Source organism: Micropterus salmoides, unplaced genomic scaffold (genome assembly GCF_014851395.1).
Source record: "Micropterus salmoides isolate LMB-PRFRI ecotype aquatic unplaced genomic scaffold, ASM1485139v1 Ms_hic_scaffold_5, whole genome shotgun sequence".
NCBI classification, from domain to species: Eukaryota; Metazoa; Chordata; class Actinopteri; order Centrarchiformes; family Centrarchidae; genus Micropterus; species Micropterus salmoides.
In genome coordinates, this window is record NW_024044237.1 from 39,435,641 (window position 1) to 39,460,236 (window position 24,596).

Below are 24,596 nucleotides of genomic sequence, written 5' to 3' on the forward strand. Positions count from 1 at the left end.
GTGCAAACTACAGGTCTTAATAAGACGGGAGCTCTTCTGAAAACATGATCTGTGAAATTTTAGAGGGTCTCTAAAATATTTTGACCTGCATTTCTATTTTTCTGCATCTTTATCACCATGGATGGACCACGATTTCCATGCCTGATCAGAGAGGCTGCTGTCAGTGCATCCTGACCGAACCTGTGCCGGAGATTTAAATAATCAATAAAGTTATGATGCCGTACCTCATGTGTAAATGTGCACAGTGGAACATCTTCCCACCTGAATAATGCGCTCATTAAACTGCAGTGAAAGGTAGTCAGGTCAAAAGTAGTGAAAAGCATTGTAATTCAGAGACAGTAATATAATTAATTACTCTAAAATGACAGTAACTAATAATCTATGATGTATTACATTTTGGAAGCAACACTGAGCATGACGCACAGCAAGCAAAACCTCCAACCAATAACATCGTCTCCAATTTAAACTTTAACCTCAACACCGCCTGCTGCCTTCAACCTTTACCAGAAGTGCGCTCTGAGCTGCTGAGCTGTGCACCGTCACGCACATCGCAGTCATCAATATCCAGCCTGTATCCTTACTTACATTCCCCCCAAAACAAACTCACAGGTTTCATTTGAAGGCAGCATCTTTTCAAAATGACAGAGGAAGATATTCAGCGTCTGATGCGCTGAGGCGGGCTGTCCTGGCTCCAGAGAGTCCCCCATCTGATACTTTATGGCCTCTGAACATCCACCTTTAAGCTGACCTCTCTCACCTGATGAGGTCGAGCAGGGCGTCGGCCGAGGTCATGACGGGCCCCGCTCCCAGCCGGTGACTCTCCATCTCCGTCCCCACGCCGGGTTTGATGATGAGGACGAGCACGATGCCGACGACCACGGCGATGAAGGTGGTCCACAGGTAGTAGGTGACGGTCAGGACGCCGATACGACAGCACGCCTTCGACTCCATCGACGACAGACCCGACATCAAACTGCACACAGGACAAACGGACAGAATGCGTTTAGCCTAGCTTAGCATAAGGACAGGAAGCGAGGGGAGACAGCTAGTGTAACATGTTTGTTAGGTTTCAAGTTCAGTTTGATGAAAATCACCTCGGCGAGACTCAAAACAGAAAGAAAGACAGCATTTTTTTTCTTTACTGTCTAATGCTAATTAGCAAATGCTAGCATGCTAACTAAGATGGTGAACATCATAAACATTATACCTGCTAAAAAGGATGTTAGCATTTAGCTCAAAGCACCACAGTACAGCTGCTAGCATGACTGAAACTCTTGTTCAAACTTTCAAACTCTTGAAACTCTTCAGCTCTGGTGGGAGGTTCATTCAGATGAAGCAGCTTGTTGGTATTTTGGTGGAAAATGTTTTGAGCTGACGTCTGTTTCTGGTGCAGCGTCCCTCTGCTGCCACTTTAGTAGTTTTACTTACAAAAGCTAAACTAAAAACTTGCAGCAAATGTGTAGAAATCACAGAATAATCTTAAAATGTAAATTTTAAAATAATTTTAATTAAACACTCTCCAATGTTATCGTGACAAAAAAAATTTAAACCATTCGATATCGATAATTATCACGATAAAGGTACAATCTTTATTTCTTTCAAGTTTAGAGGCTGATTTTTGCTCCTGAGTGAAAACTTGAAGAAACCAGATAGTTAATTGTGGTTGAACGTGACAAACACTTGCTTCTAAAAAGTGGATCACTTCACAAATCTGAGGTAGAACATTCAAATTATAACAAAAAGTAAATCTTTTTTCAGCCCCTTTTCCTCAACATAATAAATGTCTTAATAGAAAAATGAAGTGCTAATTTGTTTGTGATTTAAATTAAATAAATCAAACATTTATTGACTTATATTGTTATTGAGAAATATTATATTGTGATAATTATCATTATTGGTTTCTTGCCCAGCCCTACTCTCCAACCAATAGATGTGATTAAAGCGACACTATGTAGTAATTTTATCATGTAATTTGGAGAATGACGTCTTTTATCATGTCTGGCACTACGTAGGATTGAATTTCAGGGCAGGATCGCGAGAACAGCGTTGCTGCTTTATAACCTCACAACACTTAACGACACTCTTCAGCGAGCTATAAGAGGAAGCAACAAGGATAAAATGTACAGTGTGAGTTCTCTGGAAGAAGCTAGCTGTGTGTTCTCAGTATGGATATCAGAGGCTGCAAAGAGACTGAAGAAGATGTCGGAGGAAGACAGGAAGAAAAAAAAAAGGGAGAGACTGAGCGAGAGACCGGAGAAGAGTAAATCTGGGACTGGGGCTGAGCAGCCTCTATGGACGTAACGTTAACTAAAATCAGAGGCCAAGAGACCGAAGAGGACGCTGACGGAGGAAGTGAGGAAGAGAAAAAGAGAGAGACTGAGCGAGAGCTAGTGTTGTAGTACTGGAGACCGGTCTCGAGACCACTTTTTAAAGGTCTTGGTCTCGTCTCAGACTCGACCGCACTTGTACTCGGTCTTGTCTCGGTCTCTGGCATTGAGAACTCAGGATTTTATTTCAAGTCCATAACTTTGATGTATTTATCAAGACCATAACTTTGGTAATATCAATAAATTGCTTTTGCATTATCTGTATTTATTAACATTCTAACTTTGAGTGGATGTAGATAACTAAATAAAAATGCGTTGTTACCTGTGATGGTAAACATGGAAAAGGAGCGTTGCTTACGTTGATTTCAGCTCTTAGTGTTTGTATGTGCGAGTTTTAATGGGAATGTGGATCTTTCAGATCAATCTGAGAAGCACCTCTGATTTTTTTGTGTGCCATGTAATGTGGGGAACTGGTCTTGGTCTCAGCCCCTAAAATCTCGGTCTTGATAAACTCTGGTCTCGGTCTTGACTTGGTCTCGGTTTGGGCGGTCTGGACTACAACACTAGCGAGAGCTCAGTGAAATAAAAGTCTGCAGGACAGACGGCGAGCTTGACGTCTCTCTGTTGGACTGCTCAGTAGTGTTGCTCTGTCTTGTGTTGTCGCACTCACATTATGTTTGGCTTTTAGCAAAGGCGGCGACTTGCTAGTTTTTCATCATAACTAATGTAATCATAACAATGCGCGTGCACGTGCACAGAAGTCCTTATCTGTTATTTTATTCATTTATTTATTTTAACCCTGTCCTGCCCTGTAGACAGATTTTACTTTAACATTATATTAATATACTCCTTTGTCTGTTTTATTATTTATTTAAATATGTATGGATTTGTCACCGGGCCGGACAGGGGGGGGAGGCATGGGGATGGAGGGAGCAAACAAACACCACAGAGAGAGGAGAACACCTGCAAGAGAAGGTGGTGGGGGGGGGGGGGGGGGACAACAGGAAACAGAACAGGAAAATAACTCCTGCTGTCCTTATTTATAACAGCGGGGAAGTTCACTCTGAAACGGTCCCAGATCACTCAAAGCACCACATCTCACATGATCTCGCTTAAAGATGGAACGTCTGTAAATCATCATTGATTTATAAATAAATCAGTGATTCTTCCATGACTGAAATAAAGTTTCTCCTTCAGTTAATTTAATCTCCGCAGACACCTGAAGGCAGCAGCAGCAGCAGCAGCAGCAGCAGAGCTGAGTGACGTTGCACAAACACACTGTTCACTGTGTTCATTAATTCACCTGAACAGAATACACACATTAGACTGTGGAACATATCAGGAATATAAACAAAACAGACCAAAGTGAAACACAGACGAGTCCAAGATTCTGTCCTGAGGATTCAGCACAACCACTGACTTTTCTCTGGAGCTAAACACTCCCCATAAAGTCTGTTAGAGGGCTGTGAGGAGCAGAAACGTCTGGAGACCACTGCAGTAGAGGAACCTTAAATGTCAGAAAGGGTCCAACACGTAAAAGCAGTCGAGTAAACACTGACTGTGATGGATTATCTCCCCTCAGCAGGGTGATTTTCAGCGTCACATCGACCCACCTGGACGTGATGAGGGGAAGAATGAGCATCTTCAGCATCCTCATCAGCAGCTCTCCGGGAAAAGAGAAGTAGATCTTTGCCTGCGGAGATAAACGAGAGATGCGTTTTAGAAAATACACGTCACTTCAAAATAAAAGCGGGACGTTGTCATCGTGTAGTTGGCAGGAGATTTCTCTGCTATGTAAATCAGCGTCCAGCAGAGCTGCAACAAACGATTATTGTCACGGTTAATTAATCTGTCGATTATTTGATTAGTCGTTAATTAGTCTAAAAGTGTCCGAAAGATGTCAAAAATGTTGATCAGTGTTTCCCAAAGCAAAAGATAACGTTCTTAAATGTCTTGTTTTGTCCACAACCCAAATAGCTTCAGTTTACTCGTCACAGAGGAGGAATGAAACCAGAAAATATTCACATTTAAACGCTGGAATTAGATAATTTTCTTCCTTGTTTGACTGGCCCCAGTCAAACAAGGAAGAAAATTATCTAATTCCAGCGTTTAAATGTGAATATTTTCCACAAGGCTCAGTGCTTGGACCCCTCCTTTTCACCATTAACATGCTCCCCCTCGGATAATACGTCACCATGGTCTCAGTTTCCACTGTTATGCTGATGACACACAGCTGTATATCAACACCAAACCATCCACTCAGCTTCCCTGAAATAAAAACCTGGATGTCATCCAATCTACACAAGCTAAACAGCAGCAAAACGGAGCTAATGGTAGTGGCTCCCAAGCCGCTGCTCCTGAGGATAATAATAATAATAATAATAATAATAACAACAACAATAATAATCTTTATTTGTAGGGCACTTTTCAAAACAAGTTACAAAGTGCTTTAATAAGTGTAAAGACAATAATACCCAAAAGACAATAATACAAAAACAATACAAGATAAAAGCATGAAAACATTAAAAAGACTAAAATACACGTTTTAGATAAATATAAAATTGGTAAAATAGAATAAAATAAAAGGGATAAAATAAAGTCAAATAAGATCGGGAAAGGCTCTCCTATAAAAGTATGTTTTAAGAAGGGACTTAAAAGAGTTCACTGACTCAGCCGACCTGATTTCCTCGGGCAAACTGTTCCAGAGCCTCGGGGCCCTGACAGCAAACGCTCTGTCCCCTTTAGTTTTCAGTCGAGACTCTGGAACAGACAACAGACCTCTGCCCGAGGATCTCAAGGTACGTGCTGGTGCGTATGGGACTAAAAGGTCAGAAATATAACAAGGCGAGAGGCCATGAAGAGCTTTAAAAGTGATCAATAGAATTTTAAAGTCAATTCTAAAACATACTGGGAGCCAGTGTAATGAAGCTAAAATAGGAGTAATGTGGTCATATTTCTTTGTTCTGGTTAAAAGCCTGGCAGCTGAGTTCTGGACAGTCTGGAGTCGATCAATAGATTTTTGGGTTAAACAGGTGAAAAGGCTGTTGCAATAATCCAGGCGTGATGAGATGAAGGCGTGTAAAATGGTCTCGGTGTCCTTAAAAGTTAACATAGATCGAATTTTTGCTATATTTCTAAGTTGATAAAAACATGATTGAACAAGCTTTGTGGTGTGCTGCTCGAAATTTAAATTACTATCAAACCAAACACCAAGGTTCTTTGCCACAGGCTTAATGTGATTTACTAGGGAACCAGCAGATGGCAGTATTTGATTTGCCATCTGCTGAGACCCGATGACCAGGATTTCTGTTTTGTCTGAGTTCAGCTGGAGGAAATTATTTGACATCCATTTTTTAACTTCACAAAGGCAGTTGTTAAGTGAACTCAGCATTCCAGGGTCTGTGGATCTGACAGGCAAGTATATTTGTGTGTCATCAGCATAAATATGAAAAGAAATGCCATGTTTATGGATAATATGTCCAAGGGGAAGCAGATACAAGGAAAAGAAAATGAGTCCTAAGACCGACCCCTGAGGCACACCATATTTAACTGGACAGAACGAGGAGACATAGTTGTTTACAGACACGCAAAACTTCCTATTTGACAGGTAGGATGAAAACCATTCTAGAGCAGTACCAGAGATCCCCACCCAGTGCCTCAGTCTGTCTAACATGATGTTGTGATCAATGGTGTCAAAAGCAGCGCTAAGGTCCAGGAGTACCAGGACTGAGCACATGCCTTCATCAGCAGACATTAAAAGGTCATTGGTGACTTTAAGCAGGGCAGTCTCAGTGCTGTGGTACTTCCTAAAACCAGACTGAAACTTTTCAAATAATTTGTTATTTTCCAGTACAGTGAGCAGCTGTTTGGACACAATTCTTTCTAGAATCTTTGCAATAAAAGGCAGTTTTGAAATTGGTCTAAAATTATGTGGGAGGGAGGGATCTAAACCAGGTTTCTTTAAAAGTGGGTTCACGCAAGCCGTTTTAAAATAATCAGGGACACAACCAGTAGATAGGGAGCTGTTGAAAACAGAGATCAAATGGGGCCCAACAGAATCTATTACTTTCAGTAAAAACTTTGTAGGTATTACATCAAGTGGGCTGGAGGACACTCTCATTTGTGATACTGTTAAAAGCTCAGACAAGTCGATGGGATAAAACTGGTTAAAACTCTCTTGTTGCTGGTGAGGAACCTCTGAGTAAGAGGCCACGGGGGTAATAGAGGCTCTGATTGACACCACCTTATTGGTAAAATAAGATAAAAACAATTCACAGTCATCATTACTTCCAGCTGAGGCACAAGGAGGGGTTGGGTTTACCAGCTGATCCACAGTCTGAAACAGAAACCTGGGATTGTGTTTATGTGTAGTAATGAGTTCAGAAAAATAGTGTGGTGATCTACTCCTCAAAGTGGATGGTTGCTCCATCTCTCCATCCCAAGAAGTCCACGACCTTGGTGTCATCTTGGACTCCACCCTTTCCTTCCACATGTCAAACTTATTACCAAATCTGCGTTCTACCACCTCAAAAACATCTCCAGACTTCGACCATCACTCTCAGACTCTGTGGAAGAGTATCTCATCCACGCCTTCGTCACCTCCCGCCTGGACTACTGTAATGGTGTCCTGTATAGGGTTCCCAGCAAGGTCCTGGACAGGCTACAATACGTCCAGAACTCGGCTGCCAGGGTTCTCACACACACAAGGTCGTGGCAGCACATCACCCCAATCCTCACTCAGCTTCACTGGCTCTCGGTCAAATTCCGCTTCACCTACAAAACCCTACTCCTCACCTATAAATCTCTCCATGCCACTGCCCCCCAGTACCTACTGGACCTTCTCCACCCCTACCCCCCCTCACAGGAACCTGCGGTCCTCCGACAAGGGCCTGCTCTCTGTCCCCCGCACCAGACTGCGGACTTTTGGGGACAGAGCCTTCAGCATCGCAGCCTCCACCCTCTGGAACTCCATCCACACAGAGATCCGAAATGCTCCCTCTCTGGACACCTTCAAAAAACTCCTAAAACCACCTCTTCACAAAGGCATTCAACCCTGAATGACTTTTTGTTGCTCTGTCTCTGCAATTATGTGTAAAGCATCTTTAGGCCTTGTGAAAGGCGCTATATAAATATAAGTTATTATTAAAAAATGACTCAAACCAATTATTAATCGATTTTCAAAATAGTTGCTCGTTAATTTAATAGTTGACAGCGAATCGATTATTCAATTAATTGTTGCAGCTCTAGCTTCCAGTAGAGTGAGTAAAGTTCATCTTTGTTAAACTTGTCCGATCACTGCGGCAGCTGTGGTGCGTTGCTAGATGTCTATGGAGCCTTCTCCCTAGTGCTCATGGGAACTGTAGTGTTTTAGGTCATTCAAAACGCCACATTAAAAGGGATCTGTCGGGAACACAGAAACTGAAGTTACAGGCTGCTGAGGAAGTGAGCAGCTCCAAAGAGACAAGTGAATATGCCATCCTCTTCATTTAAAACATATATGTCGTTGTAAGTTTTGCAGTACTTGTTTTTTTCTGCTCCATAAAACACCAGGAAGCTCGAGGCTGGCCACCGAGACGTCTGCAGAAACAACGAAGAGAGACGAGACACGGGTGAAACACATCAGGGCCGGTGCAAACAAGCAACCCAGAGACACAAGGGTTGCGGTCAAAAAGTCTTTTTTGCTCAGGAAGATTCCTAACTGAGTGAAGTATTTCAGTGTCAGCCATATTGAGAGCTGGTCGAATTCTCTTAAAGCTGAGGAAAGGTGCCTCAGTGCTTCCTTTCTTATCTCCTTTAGCGTTTTTCCACCAGGGCTGCGGTCGAAAAGTAAAAAAAAAAAAAATCTCCTTTCCTAACCACCTTTCCTTGACCTTAACGGAAAACGTCATGAGGTCAAGGAAAGGAGATAATGCCGTCCCACAATTCCTTGCGGCAGCAACATTTAAAGCGACTCACGTTCTCAAACGATAAAATCCATCGACAACATGTAACAAAATCCTGCAATACAGACGCACATCATGACACCCGAATAAGACCCACAATTTCCTGCTTTCTTTTGGCTTTGCTGTAATCTGATGCTGCTCCAACAACATTATTCGACAGTAAGTGTATTTGAATTTTATACAATAAAAAAAAAGAAAAGAAATTAGAGACCATGACGGATAAAAGACATCGATCGTAGTGACTCTCTAATTTCTTTTCTAGGCTAAGTTACCATCAGCTATTAAGCGTTTTCTCTCTTATGCCATAACCTGCTAATATGTGTAGTAGGGCGGAACCAGTTTGCAGTTTCAGTTTGCATTAGTTATTTTTGGCCAATGTATTGCAGCCTTCAGCAATATCATTGATTTACTTCTGTCACAGATTCTTCCTTAATAAAGGCCTCAATGAAGCTGGATGACCTCTACAGTAAATGTAATGTCTCATTTCAGTGTTTCCCACACACTGATTTGATTTTTGATTTTTCTGCAGCCAAGGACAGGAAGCAAAACCAGACAAAGACACCAGGGACAGAGCAACTTCAAAATAAAAGGGAAACACGTGACAGAGCTGTTAGTATTCATGGAGAAACACATCAGCTGCATTTCTGTTGGCTGTCAAGCTTGAACTTTTGTGTGTGGTGGCCTGAGAAACACGCCACCGGTGTGCCATTTTAACATGTTATAAAGAGTTCAAACACTCAGCTGGTGGTTGCTTGTCCAGCAGTGCGAGCCTGCGAGCCTCTGCTCAGGGTGCTATTTCTAAACACTGGCCTTCTTCAGACTTCCACTGTAAGTGAAATCTATTAACCTTTTTCCCCTGAAAATGTTGGGTTTATTACTTTATACTTCCTACTGCACCACATGCCAGAGGGAAATCTAGTACTTTTTACTTCACTCCATTTATCTGAAAACTAATGTTTCTTTCTGCTGAATCAAATTATTCTTTACAAAATATATATTATTCTGCATGAGTACTTTTACTTTTGGTATTGGTGTAATACTTTTACTTGAGTACATTTTAATTGCAGGATTTTTACTTGTAACAGTTCACTCATTATTATATTAATATTTATTCATGCTACTTCTGTCACGTACTGGAGAATACTGCACTTATTTCTACACTCCAATTTGTATTTCTCTATTTCTTTTATCCTGTTTTTTATTTTTAGCAATGTGAGCAACTGTAACGCGACAATTTTCCCCTCAGGGATCAATAAAGTATTTCTGGTTCTGTATTTCTACACTGCTGTTTTACTACTCCTGCTGAAGTAAAAGGTCTGAATACTTCTTCCACCACTGAAATACAATAAGATAAATGAAGAAACTAAAGAAACCTCAGATCTGGTGACTTGGTTTACTTTCTGCTTCCTCACCAACGCCAGAGACGTTATATAGATACAGGCCTGTAACGCCAAAGATGGCGTTGTCCCACCTCTCCCATTAGAAAGCCAATAGTCTTCTTTTTAACAGCCGAGGAGGGAAAGATTCTTTCAGCCAATCGTGCGGCTCTACTGCGCATGCCTCACTAGAAGCGTAGAACTATAACCGGTGGGGAGAAACGCTTTTTAAACCTTATTCTGGGGCAAAGCTGTCCAACTTTTTAATTTTGATTTTAATGCTGATTCTATTCATGTGTTTTTTATGTCCCAGTGACCAGTGAACGTGCAGCTCTGGCTCTCTCGCCATTCATTCAGATATTATTGGTCCAAAATAGCTGCCCGGAGGCGTTGCCAAGATGGCGGCCAAGTGGCAGGACCTGCCTATAAGTACTTTGCCAACGCTGCCGGTCTGACTTCACATTTGACATCACATGTCGTCTAAGTGGCTCAATGACCTCCATGTTTCTGTGCAGACTATCTCCAGCCGCTGTTCGATACAGTCTGTCTGAGACGGATCAATTCTTCCTGGAAAGTCAGTTCGCACAGAAACAGAACTATTTTTAACTAACAGCTGAACTGACTTACGGATATTACAGACAAACGTAACTGAAGAAGCTCAGAGAATCTGCTGTGCTGAAGGACTTTTACTTCTATTATTACTACTTTTACTAAAGTAAAGGATCCGAGTACTTTTCTGAAACTGAAGGACTGATCGTGTAAATAGTTGCAGCTTCATTAACTGATGGATCATTAGAAGTGTATTACAGTTTGTTGTTTAATTATTTATGTGCATTTTATCACCCAGCATTAAATCTAAACAGCTTCAGTGGTTTATTTTGAAAGAGGTCATATTCTGCTCATTTCCAGGTTCAGCATTTGCACACTGCTGCAGCGCCTCGTTTCACTGAACGCTCCGTTGTTGCTTTTTAACTTTGCAAACCTATTACATGCACAAAAAAAGATATTTAACACAATAAAGGAAAGCAGAATATGACCTCTTTAATGTCGGCCTGCGTTAAATGAAGTCATATTTAAACGTGCGGAGGCTTAAAATACCTGATGCGTCCGTTTCAGGTGTCTAAAAGAGTAAATTATTATTGCCAGAATAAATACAGAGGACATGAGCTCAGCGTCTTGATTTACTGCCGCGTTTTATTACTGAACTTGTTTCACTTTCAGCTCCTCAGCAGAGAAGACAAGAAGGAGAAACTCTCTGAGAGGCTGGCAGCCAGTAACTGAAAGGAGGGATTAATGACGTTGGATTGGCTGCAGTCTCCCTCTGCGGCTGTTTAGGCTGACACTGTTTCATACAAGAGCAGCGTGAAAGTGTCAACACGGAGGAAGGCATGAGGGGAAATTTAAAGCTCCCTGTGCGACTTTTTGAGCTTTGACGCATGCATTTTTATTCTGTGCATTTCATTGTTTTTGTCCTTGTTTGCGGGACAGCAGTTTAATTCTTCCACGCAGGAAGCACACAGTGACATTTCTTTTTACATAAGAAGAAGAGCTTGAAGCGGTTGGCAGGAATGTGTATCCCACGTGGCCGGCCTGCTCGCTCGCTCGCTCGCATGAACGTGCGTCCTCTTGCACAATACAAACCAAACTCGTCACTCACCCGTAAAAACATTGCTACTAGTCAAAAACAGGGAACCCTTAAAGGAAGTGTCACCCTGGGAGCAGGCTTTGAAGTCCTGACCGGAAATTTAAAGGAAATTAAAGCTACAAGAAGCGTTGGACGGGCCCTCGCGCCCTGAAGCACATTGGGGTATGTCAGTGAGATGCACCTCCACCTATGTGGCACTAGACAGCACCTGCTAAATTTATGTTGTGTATCAGTACTTGAATTGAAAAATAACATGTAAATCAAATGATTTTTATGCCATTACATTTTGTGATTTTTGCCATGTACATGTGTTCAGGGCAGGACTCTTATAAAAACATGTAAAGTTTGGTGCAGATCTGAGCATGTACAACAACTTCCTGTTTCAAGGCGAATGATCGATTTTCAACGCCACGCCACGGACACGCTAATGGACAAAAACTCACAGATAGCACAACATTTCATCGTCAATGCCTTTAGATTGCACAGCAAAAATTTGAAATCGATCGGATTAATTCTGTAAGAGGAGTTTGTTAAAGTACGCACCCTGTAAAACACAAAAAATGACCATTTAATTCAGGTTGCTTTTTAGGGGGCGCTAGTGAGCCATTTTGCCATTTGTCATTTAATTTAATTTGGGACAATAACAATTTCTTGCTCATGTTCGAGCCCTAAACATCAACATGGGAGCTTAACGGGACATATTAATCTGTTAGATATTTTTTCGCCCACCTGGCGGCAGCAGAACAGGTTGTAAACACGTCATCCGACATGTTATCGCCTTATAAAGTAGTTGTGGCTAACATGTAAACAAACAGCTGCAACATGATCATCTGAGTCTGAAACCTGGACAGAAAAATAACGTAACGTCTATTGGAATCAATTCAGTTTTATTTTTTAACGCCAATTCAGAACAACACTGCACTTTTCTTATAGAGAATACTGTCTGTTATATTATTTACAGAGACCCAACAGTTCCCACCAGTGCTAATGCTAACTAGCCTCTGCTTTACCAAGTTTAATCTTTACCTTTGTGAGTGAGACACAAACTGAACATCACGGTGGGTCGAACAAAGTGTTGAGTATTCATGTGATAAAGTCACTTTGTCTAAAATGTGTCCAAAAAACGTATCAACACGAGTCTGAGCAGCTAAAAGAAATAAAGTACAGGATCAGTAAAACCTTCCCTCAGGTGAGTCATACCTGTGTGGACAGGTGAGTTCCTCTCAGCATGAAGCCCAGCATGCAGCCCGTGGCCACGGCGATGACCGACAGCGTCAGCAGCCCGTTCCTCTTAAAGAAATCCCTCACGTTCTTACTCAGGTCCTCCTTCACCGTCGCCTTGACAAAATTCTTCATTTGGTCCTCCACCGTCCTCCCCGCGTCCCCGGGAACATGCGAACTGTTCTCGGAGAGGGTCTCCTCCTCGCCGCTCGGTAACAGAAGCTCCTCCATCGCCCTCCAGATCTTCTTCTGGTCTTCCTCTCTGTGCATTTGCGGCTGGCAGGGTGACAAGCCTGAGAGAAGGAGAGCTAACCTTTTCCACTGAGGGATTAAATCATCACGGTGTGATCAGGGCCAACGGCAGCCCTGCAGGCCGGCTGCAGGCAGGCAGGCAGACTTACAGGCACTAAGAGGCTTAAAGAGGTGGGACAACGTCTCACACGCCTTTGTTGTGGCATCTGGCCCTGCTGCTGGACCCGGTCCCGTTGTTGTTTCCGCTTTACTGCGTTTGGATGAACGGTCAGGGTCAAAAGGACAACAGAGCGGTCGGAGGATCTGCAGGTTTACACGGAGCACCTTTAACCTTTGTGTGTAGTTTGAGAAATGATGTTTGAAAGGTGTTTATTGGTTGTTGTTGTTGTTCTCCAGCTTTTGTAGAAACAACATGAGAAATTTAAGTTTGTGAATGTGCAGAACATTTCTGAGAATGTCTTTAAAACCTGTCAACCTGGATAAGACGCAAGCTTTTGGTGTGAGAGACCCGGGTTAGAATCCACTGAGACACCAAGGTGTCCCTGAGCAAGACACTTAACCCCTCGTTGCTCCAGAGGCATGCGACCTCTGACATGTAGAGCAACTGAGAATAAAAGCTTCAGCTAAATGAATACATGTAAATGTAATGTACTCAGATCTGAAGTTAAAGTACTAATACCACAGTGTAGAAATACTCAAGTTACAAGAAAGCATCAAAGTGATGCAAAAAGATGTTTATGTTCAGACTCAGATCAGAAAATCCTTCTTAAGGAAAGTAAAGTTAGATCTTGATCAGCCGACCTGCACGGAGATCTTATTGATCACATTACAGCCGACCTAAACGCAGCCATTAATCCAGAGTCCAGATCATGACGGTAGGATTTGTCAGAGTCGTCTTTAAAGTGTGTCAAAACACAATCAAACTCTGGTGCATCAGCACTAATCCACTCAGTGCTGTTCGAGGCTGGCGTCACGCCGGGGTCAGGTCTGAGCGGTGAAGAAGCAGCCGTGATGAACCAATCAGAGCCCGACACAGAACTGCAGTCGGATACACCTGAACTGGTTTTCCTCAAACTGACGAGTTAATTCACAAAATGTCCAAACTTAGCTCCTCTGTGGAGGATCTCAACAGTTCTGTGTTTTAGCGACTCCTAGTGGTCGTTTCCAGTAAAGACACCAGCGCTGTTTTTAAATTCAGCAGTCCACTGGAGCTGCAATACGTTGACTAATCGATTAGATGTCAACTTCAAAATTACTGACCAACAGTTTTGCCCTTTTTTAAAGAAAAAACGTCCAAATTATGTGATTCCGGCTTCGTAAACATGAATATTTTCTGGTTTCTTTCCTCCTCTGTGACAGTAAACTGATCATCTCCGGGTTGAGGATACAAGAAGTCATCTGTGGACGTCACATTGGGCCTAACGACTCATCGATTAATCAAGAAAATAATCTACAGTATGCTCACAGCGTGACTGCGCTTTATCTTAAAATTAAGATTATTAAGAGTAAAATAGTTGTGGCTCCTCCTCCACCTGCAGATGAGGAAGGAGTGAGGAAGCAGATAAATGACTAAATATTCACAGCTGGAAAAGAGAATGCAGGGAAGCAAAGATGGGAAAAAACATGTACAGTACATGACAGGGTTTATTATCTGGTTATAATTAAAGACTTCTTTATTTAAGGCGGAGGATCCTCCTCCCTGTGCCCCGTCTGAAAGGGACTGTGAACTGTTATTTGCTTATGTTACTGTTAAAGTGGAGTCAATTAGAGCCTCTATTACCCACAATACCTCTTACCGTGACATCCCTCACCCGCAACAAGACCGTTTTAACCGGTTTTATCCCATTACTTTGTCTTCCAGCCCTCTCAAAGTAATTCCAACAGAGTTTTACTGCAGTCTGTGTTTTTATCTGCCGACTGATTTACTGCTCATGTGATTCTGCTGATAAACCAACCTGGTCTGGATTCCTCCCTCCCATAAAACTGTAGATTCATTTCCACGTTATCTTTTATTACAAGCGTCCCAGCACTGAGGCCGCCCTGTGCTCAGTCCTGGTACATCCTGGTTTCAACGTGTGGACAAAGGAGGTTCTGTGTCTTCATTTTGTTCTGTTAAGTTCAGCTTAAGGGAAAGATTTCCTCCAGCTGAACTCAGATCCTGGTCTTTGGGTCCCGGCACAAAAACAAATCCTGCCGGTTCCCAAGTGGATCATATCAGGCCCGTTTCAAGGCTTCAAGGTACATTTAATGGTCCTATAATGACAGGGTTATAATATGAAACTCCCTCTGCTTCGCTGCAGAAAACAGTCTGACAATCATAAAAAGGTAAACAGAAAGAAAGTGGAAGCTGGATTTCATGGAGCATAGAGCTACTTTAAGTTTGGAGCCGCGCATCGTATATCTTTTATAAAGGTTTTATCATCGACCTTTTAAAGACACTGAGAGCATCTTACACGCCTGGATTACCTCAGTGCCTTTTTTAACGTGCTTGAACCATAAATCTATTCATCGACTCAGCTGCCAGGCTGCAGACCAGAACCAAGAAACGTGATCACTTCTGTTTCGGCTTCATCACACGGGCTCCCAGGATGATTCAGAGTAGATTTTAAAATGTTACTGATTACCTTTAAAGCTCTTCACGGCCTCTCCCCCTGCTCCATCTGACGTTTTATTAGCGGATGCACCGGCACGTACTCCGAGATCCTCGGGCAGAGGTCAGCTGTCGGAACCACAGTTCCGACTGAAAACTAAAGGGGACCGTTTGCAATCGGGGCCGCGAGGCCTTGGAACATCCTGCCTGAGGAAGTCAGGTCGGCTGAGTCAGTGAACGCCTTTAACTCCCTTCCTAGAACAGACTTTTATCAGAGAGCCTTTCCTGATTTTATTTGACTTTAACTTTCCTTTGAACTGTATGAATCTGTTCCCGTTTAAAACCTGACAGCTTTTTGTTTTTGCGGTATGATCAGTTAATCAGCTGACCTTTTTCTTTCCAAACTGCAGGTTTTGCACCTCACTCCCTCTGTTAGGACCAGGAGACCCTTTCCTTTTCAGATGTGGAAGCTTTTAAGAGCTCGAGTTAATGCTGCTTCAGAGGAAACATTCAACACAGTACTACTGAATCTTCGTGGCCTTCTCGCTGTCTCGTCTTCTGTCTCGTCCTTTTGTCTGCATGTTTATGTTATTGTGTCATATGTGTACTTCACGTGTAGGTTTTTGTTTTGAATTTCACGTCTCAAACAAGTTATTTGCCTTTTCTTATTTTATCCTTGGACTACTTCCTGTCCACACTACCGCGTTTTCGTTTTAAAGCAGAGACCTTTTGCTGCGTCTGCGCCTCCCGTCCAGACTAAACGGTGAAAACAAAGACCTAAAACGCTGCCGACCCCGTTTTTCATTTTAAAACTCCAGGTAGCGTTTTAGTGAAAACGGGTAAGAACGGAGGACTTTAGAAACGATGATGCAGACGCTCACGCTCAGCTCTCTGATTGGGTCTCATAAGTCGTGCAAAGCAGAAACACGATGCTGCTGACGGAGTTTTTGATTTGGTATTTTCATTAAAATATTTTGTACCGTGCAAACAACACTTACAGCCCACACTTGTACTGTGCATGTCGCCATATTTACTCCCAGTCTGTTTTCCGCCGCCACCGCCGCTGTTAACTCCCATGTTACATTCAGTAACAGTCCCAGCTCGTGATTGGTCCATGCAAAATTAAATCAGGTGCGATTCTTCGTCTGTATTTCTTTATTTTTAAACTAAAACGGACTTTTGCTTAGGCACACGGTGTGTTTACAAGCGGTCTTTCCATAAAAACGTGTGCAAGTTGTTACTCGTGCACCTTTTCACTGAAGGCCACGCCATTACCACGCCTCCTTTTAGCCAAGTGGCAGAACCTCAAACACACATGTTCACACACAAACTTAATTGACCTCCATGCCAACTTTCAGCTGCCTCGGGTGAAAACTGTGGGGAAAGTTTTGTAGCTGGAGCTACAGAGCTGAGAGTTCTGCGTCGACTCGTCTCCGAGAGGTCCAACTCTGTCAGGATGAACGCCACGGCAGAGCGGCGGCCTCTGAGGGAGGAACACGAGTCAGAACAACAGGGTTCTCGTCGTTATTTGTGGAACAACAACTGAGACACGAACTCATGGACGGACACAAATGTGTTCGATTTATAATAACAGTGTTGATTTAATTATCTTTGAGATGATGACACGTTTCATAAAGAAGGAGTTACCTGATCAAAGACACGACAAAATAGTCTGAGGAACTGAAAACACATGAACTAAAAAGCTTCTGACTGTTGAGAGACAGCCAGAATATTTAAATTGACATTGAGAATCAAAAGATATTAAATATGTTTTAATTAAGTTTTTATTTTCACAGCAGGTTTATGATCATGAAACCTCCACCAATCACGCTCCAACATCACCTCGTCAATATGAATATCTAACACAGAAATCAAAGTTTGGAAACATCATGGAGAGCAAACGTTTATCACAATAACAGCAGTAAGAATGCAGGCTCTGTTGCCCCAGTGCATGCTGGGAGGGCTCCTAAGACACGTTATTTATGTCCTGCTAAAGTTTCAACAACGGGGGCGAGTTCGGCGCCGACAAAACGTATTTTTCAACGGAAACTGTGGTGCCTCGAACACCCTGTTGTGAACGCATGCGCGCTGCATTTTCCTGCCTTTTTAACGCTGTTGTGTTTACGAACTTGTCGCAGCCGATTGGGTAACACCTGTGACACGCCCGCCAAACACAAGAAAACATAACTCGAAGCCCGTTGGGGAACGTTGCAAAACGTTTTGAGATCGAACTCGCCCCTGATTGGCTAATCCTAACCGAGTGTCGAAACACTGGCAGGAAAAAAAGAACGCTCCCAACACACCTACCAATCACATGATCAGCACTCAGCCAATCATAAGAAAGCTGATCAAGGTTTCTACTCATTTTGCCTTTCTTTCAAAATAAGAGCGCGCTGTTTCTCAAGATAACGTCAACATAAAAAAATAAAAAATAAATCAACCCTTTAACTGCTGAAAATAAACAGGAGTCTTTTAGCCCATGAACAACAAGGCCCAGGGGATCGAGTCAACAACAACAAAAAACCTAACCTAACATTTCCAGGTAGAGACGAGCTGGTGAACGAAGAGGAGCCAGAGGTTTCAGCAGCGTGAGGACATCACGTCGCTCTGCATCTGCAGCCGCTCGCAACAAATAAATAATCAACATGGTCTTAAATACCAAGCATGACAATAATCTCACGTCAACTAGCACAGGAGAAATGAGGAGATGGGCCAAACCTTTAAAAATACAAAACATCACAATGGTTTAGGTGCAGACACTGATATATCCCGACTGTCTTTAAAGGCTCCGGTGTTTATAGTACAGACTAACTTCACACCTAAATATATTAAACTTTGCAGCTGTGGAAAGTACATTTACTCAACTGTGAGGTACTTCTACTTCTATTCCACCACATCTGAGAGGGAAACACTTTTCACTACATTACCTGACGGCTATATTCACTGATTTAAGATTAACACAAAATATAATTAGTATGAAACTATGTATTATAATTAAACTACCCAGCAGTATATAAATTAGCTCCACGTTTACCAGCTGCAACATTAAAGTGATGCTAAAAAACAAATGCATCAATAATATTATATAATATACATAACTCTGCAGCTCGCGCACCCGTTACACTGCCACCGTTTCATGCCGTTCTTTTCTAATTGATAATCAGTGATTGACCGATATTTAGCAGGATTATATATAATCCATTATTCCTGCAGAGTGCAGTCTAACCTACATGTTCTCTCAGCAGTAACGTGTTGCTTCAGATCTTTTTATTAATGAATGAAACTGAAACATACTTCTTTCAGAGCCCGTTTATACTTCGTCGTGAGCATTTATACTCGTGTGTTAGCGTCTGCGTTGCGTTACGTCGTCGACGCTCAAAAGTATTTAACCACCGTGTTCCCGCCGCTGGTTTGGCTGCTAGTAAAACTGGCTTCAGAGCACGCAGCACTTCCTGTGGACTCAAAAGGAAATACAATGCTGCCAAGCTGACCAATCACAGTTTGCTGTCTGCGTAGCCGCGACGTGTAGTTACATCTCGGTGGAGGTTCTCATCGGGCTACGACGTAGATTCAGCGCAGATGTATAAAATGGCCTTTATCCTCTGCAGCAGGTTTTCAAAGTGGGAGGCGGGCTCAGTGAACGGACGTGAAAATATTAGTTATGAAAAGGAGATCACACAGACCAGCCTGAATGTGTGCGATTTGGTTAAAAGAGATGCAGAAGATACTTTCCCAGAGTCAGAAACTAAAACCTGCTTCAGGAAGCAAACTGAAAAGTAAGAGGGCGCCTTTTTCCAAGGTTTGTCTGAGGGGACGTCTCAGACTTTGAAAACTCTTCTCTACAGTGTCTGTGTGTGTTTTAGATAGATTTATTTATTTTTATCACTAGTCAGAGCTGCTGTCATTCAACTCTTTCAGCTCCTTCCTGGAACTCGTTCACCGCCAGTTCCCTGACCGCAGACGTGTCCACACTTCCTGTGAGCGCAGGTACCGACAATAATCTAGCGTGTCGGTGGTTTTGTTAACTTTCATGTGTTATTTTTGTTTAAATCTGAATAAAAATAAATAGTTGATCCAGCTGCTGCAGGTGTTTCCGCCTCTCAGCTGAAATCTTCGCGGAGTTGTGCGTTTCCTTTGGTTTGGCTGTGTGCGTCCGTGCACTTCCTGTCTGTCACCACTTGATGAAGACGAGCGCGGCCAGCGCCGCGTAGCCGAGGATGAGGAAGAGCACTTTGAGCAGCCGGTCCTGTTTGTCGTCCAGCTCTCGGGACAGAATCTCAAAAAAGGTGACGAACAGGAAGGTGCCGGCGGCGAATCCCTGCAGCACCACCGACACCACGGCGCCAGCCAGCGTCTGAGCCGACTCGATGCCCATCCCCACCACCATCCCCAGCGGGATCATCAGGCTGACCGTGACGCCCAGCTTTGCGGCGTCCTTCATGCCAAGGGACGCCTTGGCCACGCTCACCCCGAGCGCCACGGCGGCCAGCGTCTCGTGCACGGCCACGCCCAGGAAGAGGCCGCCCAGCTTTCCTCCGTCCTCCTGCAGGCCGAGCGCCAGGCCCTCAAACACCGAGTGAGCCGACAGAGCCAGGACCAGGCTGGCCAGCCGCAGAGGCCCCGCCCCCGCCAGCTCGGCGGGGCTGAAGTGCCCGTGCTGGTGTCCGTGCAATCGGCGACCGCCGCCGGCCGGCGGGCCCCGTGCAGAGGAGATGAAGGGCGTGTCGTACTCTGAGTCGCTGCCGGCCTCGGAGCCGCCGGCGTTGAAGGTCTCCAGGTCGATGAAGGCCGGTTTCTCCTTCCTGAAGGTGAGGACGGCCTGCTCCACGAACACGGTGAGGAAGAAGCCGAGCATCATCATCGTCTCGGCCAGAGGATAGTCGCTGCTGATCTTCAGCTGCCGGAACACGTCGGCCACCTGAGGAGAGAAAACAGACCGAGGATCTGATTCTGGATCTGGATCCAAATCCTTTTGTAAATAACCGTCACCGAATGTGTCGTTGCTTCCTGTTGTGTGTTCAGCTCGTACCTCCTCACGACAAAGTCAAAGTGTCAGGCGTGAAGTTGTAATTTGTGCGTTACCTTGTCTCTGACGGCGGGCAGCAGAGCGTTGAAGCACGTCGCCAGGAAAACGCCTCCTCCGAACGAGTTGCAGAGCGACAGCGCCCTCCTGTATCTGTGAGCCTTGTCGTAGTCCACCAGCAGGAGGCGCACCGGGACCAGGACGCCGGCCAGCATGAGGCCGAACAATCCCAGCAGGCCGAGCAGCTTGGCCACCAGGATCTCCATCCTGAAGCTCCGCTCAGCACCACAGCCTGCAGGACTCTACTGGGACATCTCTACTGGTTCTACTGGGACAGAGAGAGCATGAGAGCGAACATTTCCTCAGTGAGGAAGAACGTTTGGTGTTTCAGGCGGCTTTCACGCCTCGCTGGGTCCGGACTTTCAGACTTTTCAGTTTGATCAGAACTAAAATTAAGCGTCTGTTTCAAAAGATGAGCTGTGAGATTCATAATCGTGTCTTCATTTCAATTCTTCTCTCTGTGCATTTGTTTGTTTCCCGGTTTACACGGGAACCACTGAACTTCCTGTAAATGTTCTGAGAGTCCGAACCATCCCATAAAAACCTTCTGCACACCGAGACTTTATCCTGTCGGTCCGGGGATTGAACCGGCGACCTCCCAGTCACAAGCTCGCTTCTCTAATCTTTGGGCCGCCGCCCCCTCCACACTACTGCGTTTTTGTTTTAAAGCAGAAACCTTTTGCTACGTTTGCTCCTCTTTTGGCCATTTACAGGTTCTGTACTTTAACGAACTCCTCCTGTTGAGCTGTTGAGTCTAAAGGCATCGACGATGAAAAGTTGTGTTAGCTTTGAGGTTTCATCGGAGGGCGTGTCAGCGGCGTGGCGTCGAAAATCTGTGATTCACCTTGAAACAGGAAGTTGTTGTAACTTCAGTGTACATGTTCACATCTGCACCAAACTTTGCATGTTTAATAAGAGTCCCGCCCTGAACACATGTACAAGCCAATATTCAGTTATAGTCGTAGCGCCACCTACTGGCAACAGGAAAAAAGTCATGCGTGACAATCAACATTTGATTTATTTGGATCACATTGTGGATTAAGGCCGCACAATTAATCTAATCGCGATGTCGTCGTGTGCGATTTAATACCTACCGTAACCCCCCTCCCCGCCGCTGTTGTTCAAAACATAGTCGGACTCACTGGTTCCTCCTCCTGGTTGTGGATGGAGTCTCTGCAGTGGACAGATGATGCCAGTGCGCCAATATTTGCTCCTTCTCGCCGCCTCCTCGCTCTCTTAGTTCCGTTTTACCAGTTATTGTTATGAATATTGTTTCTCGTTTAACTTTGTTCAAAAACACATTTCAAAACGTCAGCAAGTAGACTCAGAGTACCATTTGTTCCATTATAATCAAATCGCAAAACGACTTTTTCTCCAAGCCCTAATTGTGGTCCAGACTTCATATACTGGTGGACGACATGTAATTAGTGGCGGCGATTTCAGCGCCGACAAAACATGGCAAAATGTTGTTTTTTTTCCCCCAACGGAAGTGGTGGTTCCCCCAAAAACCCTGTTGTGCACGCAGCGCACTGCATTTTCCTGCCTTTTAACGCCGTTGTGTTTACAAACTTGTTGATTGGGTAACACTTGGGACACGCCCACCAACTGGGAGGAAACCATAGACAGTATATTACTGGATGAAGCCACCCCGCTGATTGTGCGACGGGGTGTCACATGGATCCCTCCATGCAGGCTTTGGTCGGCTTCACTGTCCGATCTCCGGCTTACCCCCTTGACCTCGAAGCCCGTTGCACAACGTTGCAAGGAAAGATGTCGTTCAATCCGAAAACGTTGCAAACCGATGCAAAACATTTGGAGATTAAATTGCCCTGGATGTTCTCCAGAGCCAAGTAGGCATGGTTCGAATTACGGGGGAGATTGGGGGGGTTTGAGCCCCCTAATTAAGACCTCGCCTCCCCCCAAAAGGGGCAAAAACAATAGTTCAGGGAGGTCTTTCTTACCTGTAATTGTATAGATTACAATATATTTCCCATACTCATGCCTCATATTCAAGAAACTTAAAATACGATTTCAGACACCCCTAAAATGGACCGTACCATTTCCTAACTTTGACAAATAGTTGAACGTCTGCCTGCATCACACGCTGTAAGTTAATGTTAACACACTTAACTTTCCCGCCTTCAGAGTTTCGTAATTAGCATTTATTTTCCTAAATGAGCTACATGTTAGCAAGCCGAGGGGCCCACCCTGTCATTTCATTATCACCTATATCATTTCATATTTTATGTCATTTTTAACCAACACTGAGGATTAGTTATTGTAGATACACATTTATTTATTATTTCATTTTGAGTTGGCTACTTTGTGATTCTTTCTACCATCAGCATGATGTTTGTTTTCACTCTGGAATTCAGGAGTTTTACCTGGCCAGGTAAATGTTCAAATCCAGGAGGGTTATTTAAAATGTATTCACTTTTATTTATATAGCAACAATTCATTGCAAAACATTTTACATTTCACAAGAGAAAAGAATTTATTTGATAAAAAAAAAAGTTGAACCTTGAAATTAGAGATAATAATGCAGACTGGATTGTATGACCGTGTCTTTGGTTCTGGTTCAACATTGTGTGGGTCTGTTTTGAGCGGTCGTGATGGTCTGCTGTTGTGGGTCTGAAGGTCTGGAGGTTTTACTGTAGAATAGTGACCTCTACATCTTGATCTTACATTCAGCCGACGCTTTTATCCAAAGCGACTTACAATTGCTATATATGTCAGAGGTCGCACGCCTCTGGAGCAAGTTAAACTGGTGTAAGGAATTTGATTTATCTTCATCTGCACACACTAGTTAAATAAACAATGCTATTGTAAGACTTTAGTTTACTGACCCCCCCCCCCCCCCATCCTTTTTTTCTGTCCCACCCTGTTTTGTCTGTTTTTTTTGCATGCTGATGTAAAAAGAAAAACATTTTACTAACAGTTCAGTCTCATAAGATAATAACTGTACCTGACGTTGCAGACTTTAGTAAAATACGGATTAAGCAGATAAACTTGCTTGTTTTTCTTATTAAACGTTACCGTAACGAACCAACGTCAAACGAAAACATTAACCGCGCTTCCTGTGAGGAACTTCAAAATAAAACGTTAGCTAAACCACTTCGGAACAACTAATTATTTTTTTTAAATGTTTTTCTTGTAGCTGCCGATTCACTTTTTATTACACAGTTATTTAACACATATAATGTAACTTCTGAAGTTATTCTGGCAGATTTTATATGTTCATATTGAAGACAAAAGCGCCCCATTTCCGGTCGTGTTCCAGCTAACGGCGTGTAGCTTGACGGAGATGCTAACATTAGCCGCTAAAGACGCTAGCTAACACTCCGGCTCCGTAAAGGACAGCAGCTGCTCACATCTGCGTTTTTCAGTCAGAGCGGCGACATCAGCTCCTCGTGAACATGTTAAGGGCCTGAAGACACGAGTCAGAGGGAGCGTGTTTACCTGTCAGATCGTCCTCTCTTCATGCTCCTCTCCGGCAGGTGTATGAAAACACTTCCTTGATTACGTCACGCAGCCACCCCGCCCCCCGGGCGCTGAGTGGCCGATCCGCTGATGACGTAAGTCAGGGACGACGGACCAATCCAGAGCCGACATCGCTTTTTGGTTCCTGCAGGTTCTCTTCAGTTTTTAAGAAATGTTAATTTCACAGAAGAAAACTTTGTTTCTGATCATTTTATTTGGAATTAATAAATAATTAATATTGAGAACAAGTCGTGCAGCAACAAACATCACATACTTTCTGCAGCAACATTATTTTTTGTCTTATAATTACGAGTGATTTACTGTGGAAAAAGGCACCTGCTATACTTAACAAATATACAGAGATATCCTGCATTTTTGGCTGTTTTCCTTTCTGTCGTTGTGTTAAATTCAGTGTTGGGCAGGTTACTTCCAAAGTAATAAATTATAGATTACTAGTTACTGTCATTTGAGAGTAATTAGTTATATTACAATATTAGTGTCTCTGAAGTGCAATGCTTTACACTACTTTTGCGTTACTTTAGAGTTACTTTCACTGTTTTTAACTTGGGCAGTTTGCTGCTTACTTTGGTTCCATTGAAGGTTTTTCACTGGAACTACTTAGATTTACAGAAGAACTACAACACTTTTAACTGGTAATATGTATATAGCACCATTACTTT

At 43.4% G+C, this 24,596-nt stretch overlaps 2 protein-coding genes across 3 annotated transcripts in view; both read right to left on the reverse strand.

The window, feature by feature from the left end:
* The window catches only part of LOC119888387 (excitatory amino acid transporter 5-like), a 29,511-nt gene extending 14,265 nt beyond the window's left edge, over positions 1-15,246 (reverse strand). The window contains exons 1-3 of the mRNA XM_038698949.1: positions 12,491-15,246; positions 3,941-4,020; positions 758-973 (exon numbers count right to left, since the gene is read on the reverse strand). Coding sequence (XP_038554877.1) covers positions 758-973; positions 3,941-4,020; positions 12,491-12,781 — 587 coding nt within the window. The 5' untranslated portion in view covers positions 12,782-15,246. The remainder of the gene's footprint in view (positions 1-757; positions 974-3,940; positions 4,021-12,490) is intronic.
* A 1,688-nt stretch (positions 15,247-16,934) lies between these two features.
* LOC119888390 (zinc transporter ZIP3-like) lies at positions 16,935-23,993 on the reverse strand. Of its 2 annotated transcripts, none has more exons than XM_038698951.1 (3): positions 23,896-23,993; positions 20,436-20,701; positions 16,935-20,271 (listed from the first exon to the last, which is right to left on the reverse strand). In XM_038698951.1, the coding sequence occupies exons 2-3, from the start codon at positions 20,640-20,642 to the stop codon at positions 19,525-19,527; spliced, it is 954 nt and encodes a 317-aa protein (XP_038554879.1). In that variant the 5' UTR covers positions 20,643-20,701; positions 23,896-23,993; the 3' UTR covers positions 16,935-19,524. The 2 variants fall into 2 exon arrangements, with proteins under 2 accessions (XP_038554879.1, XP_038554880.1); XM_038698952.1 differs by having other exon boundaries at positions 20,436-20,704; positions 23,896-23,957.
* Between the last annotated feature and the right edge of the window lie 603 nt (positions 23,994-24,596).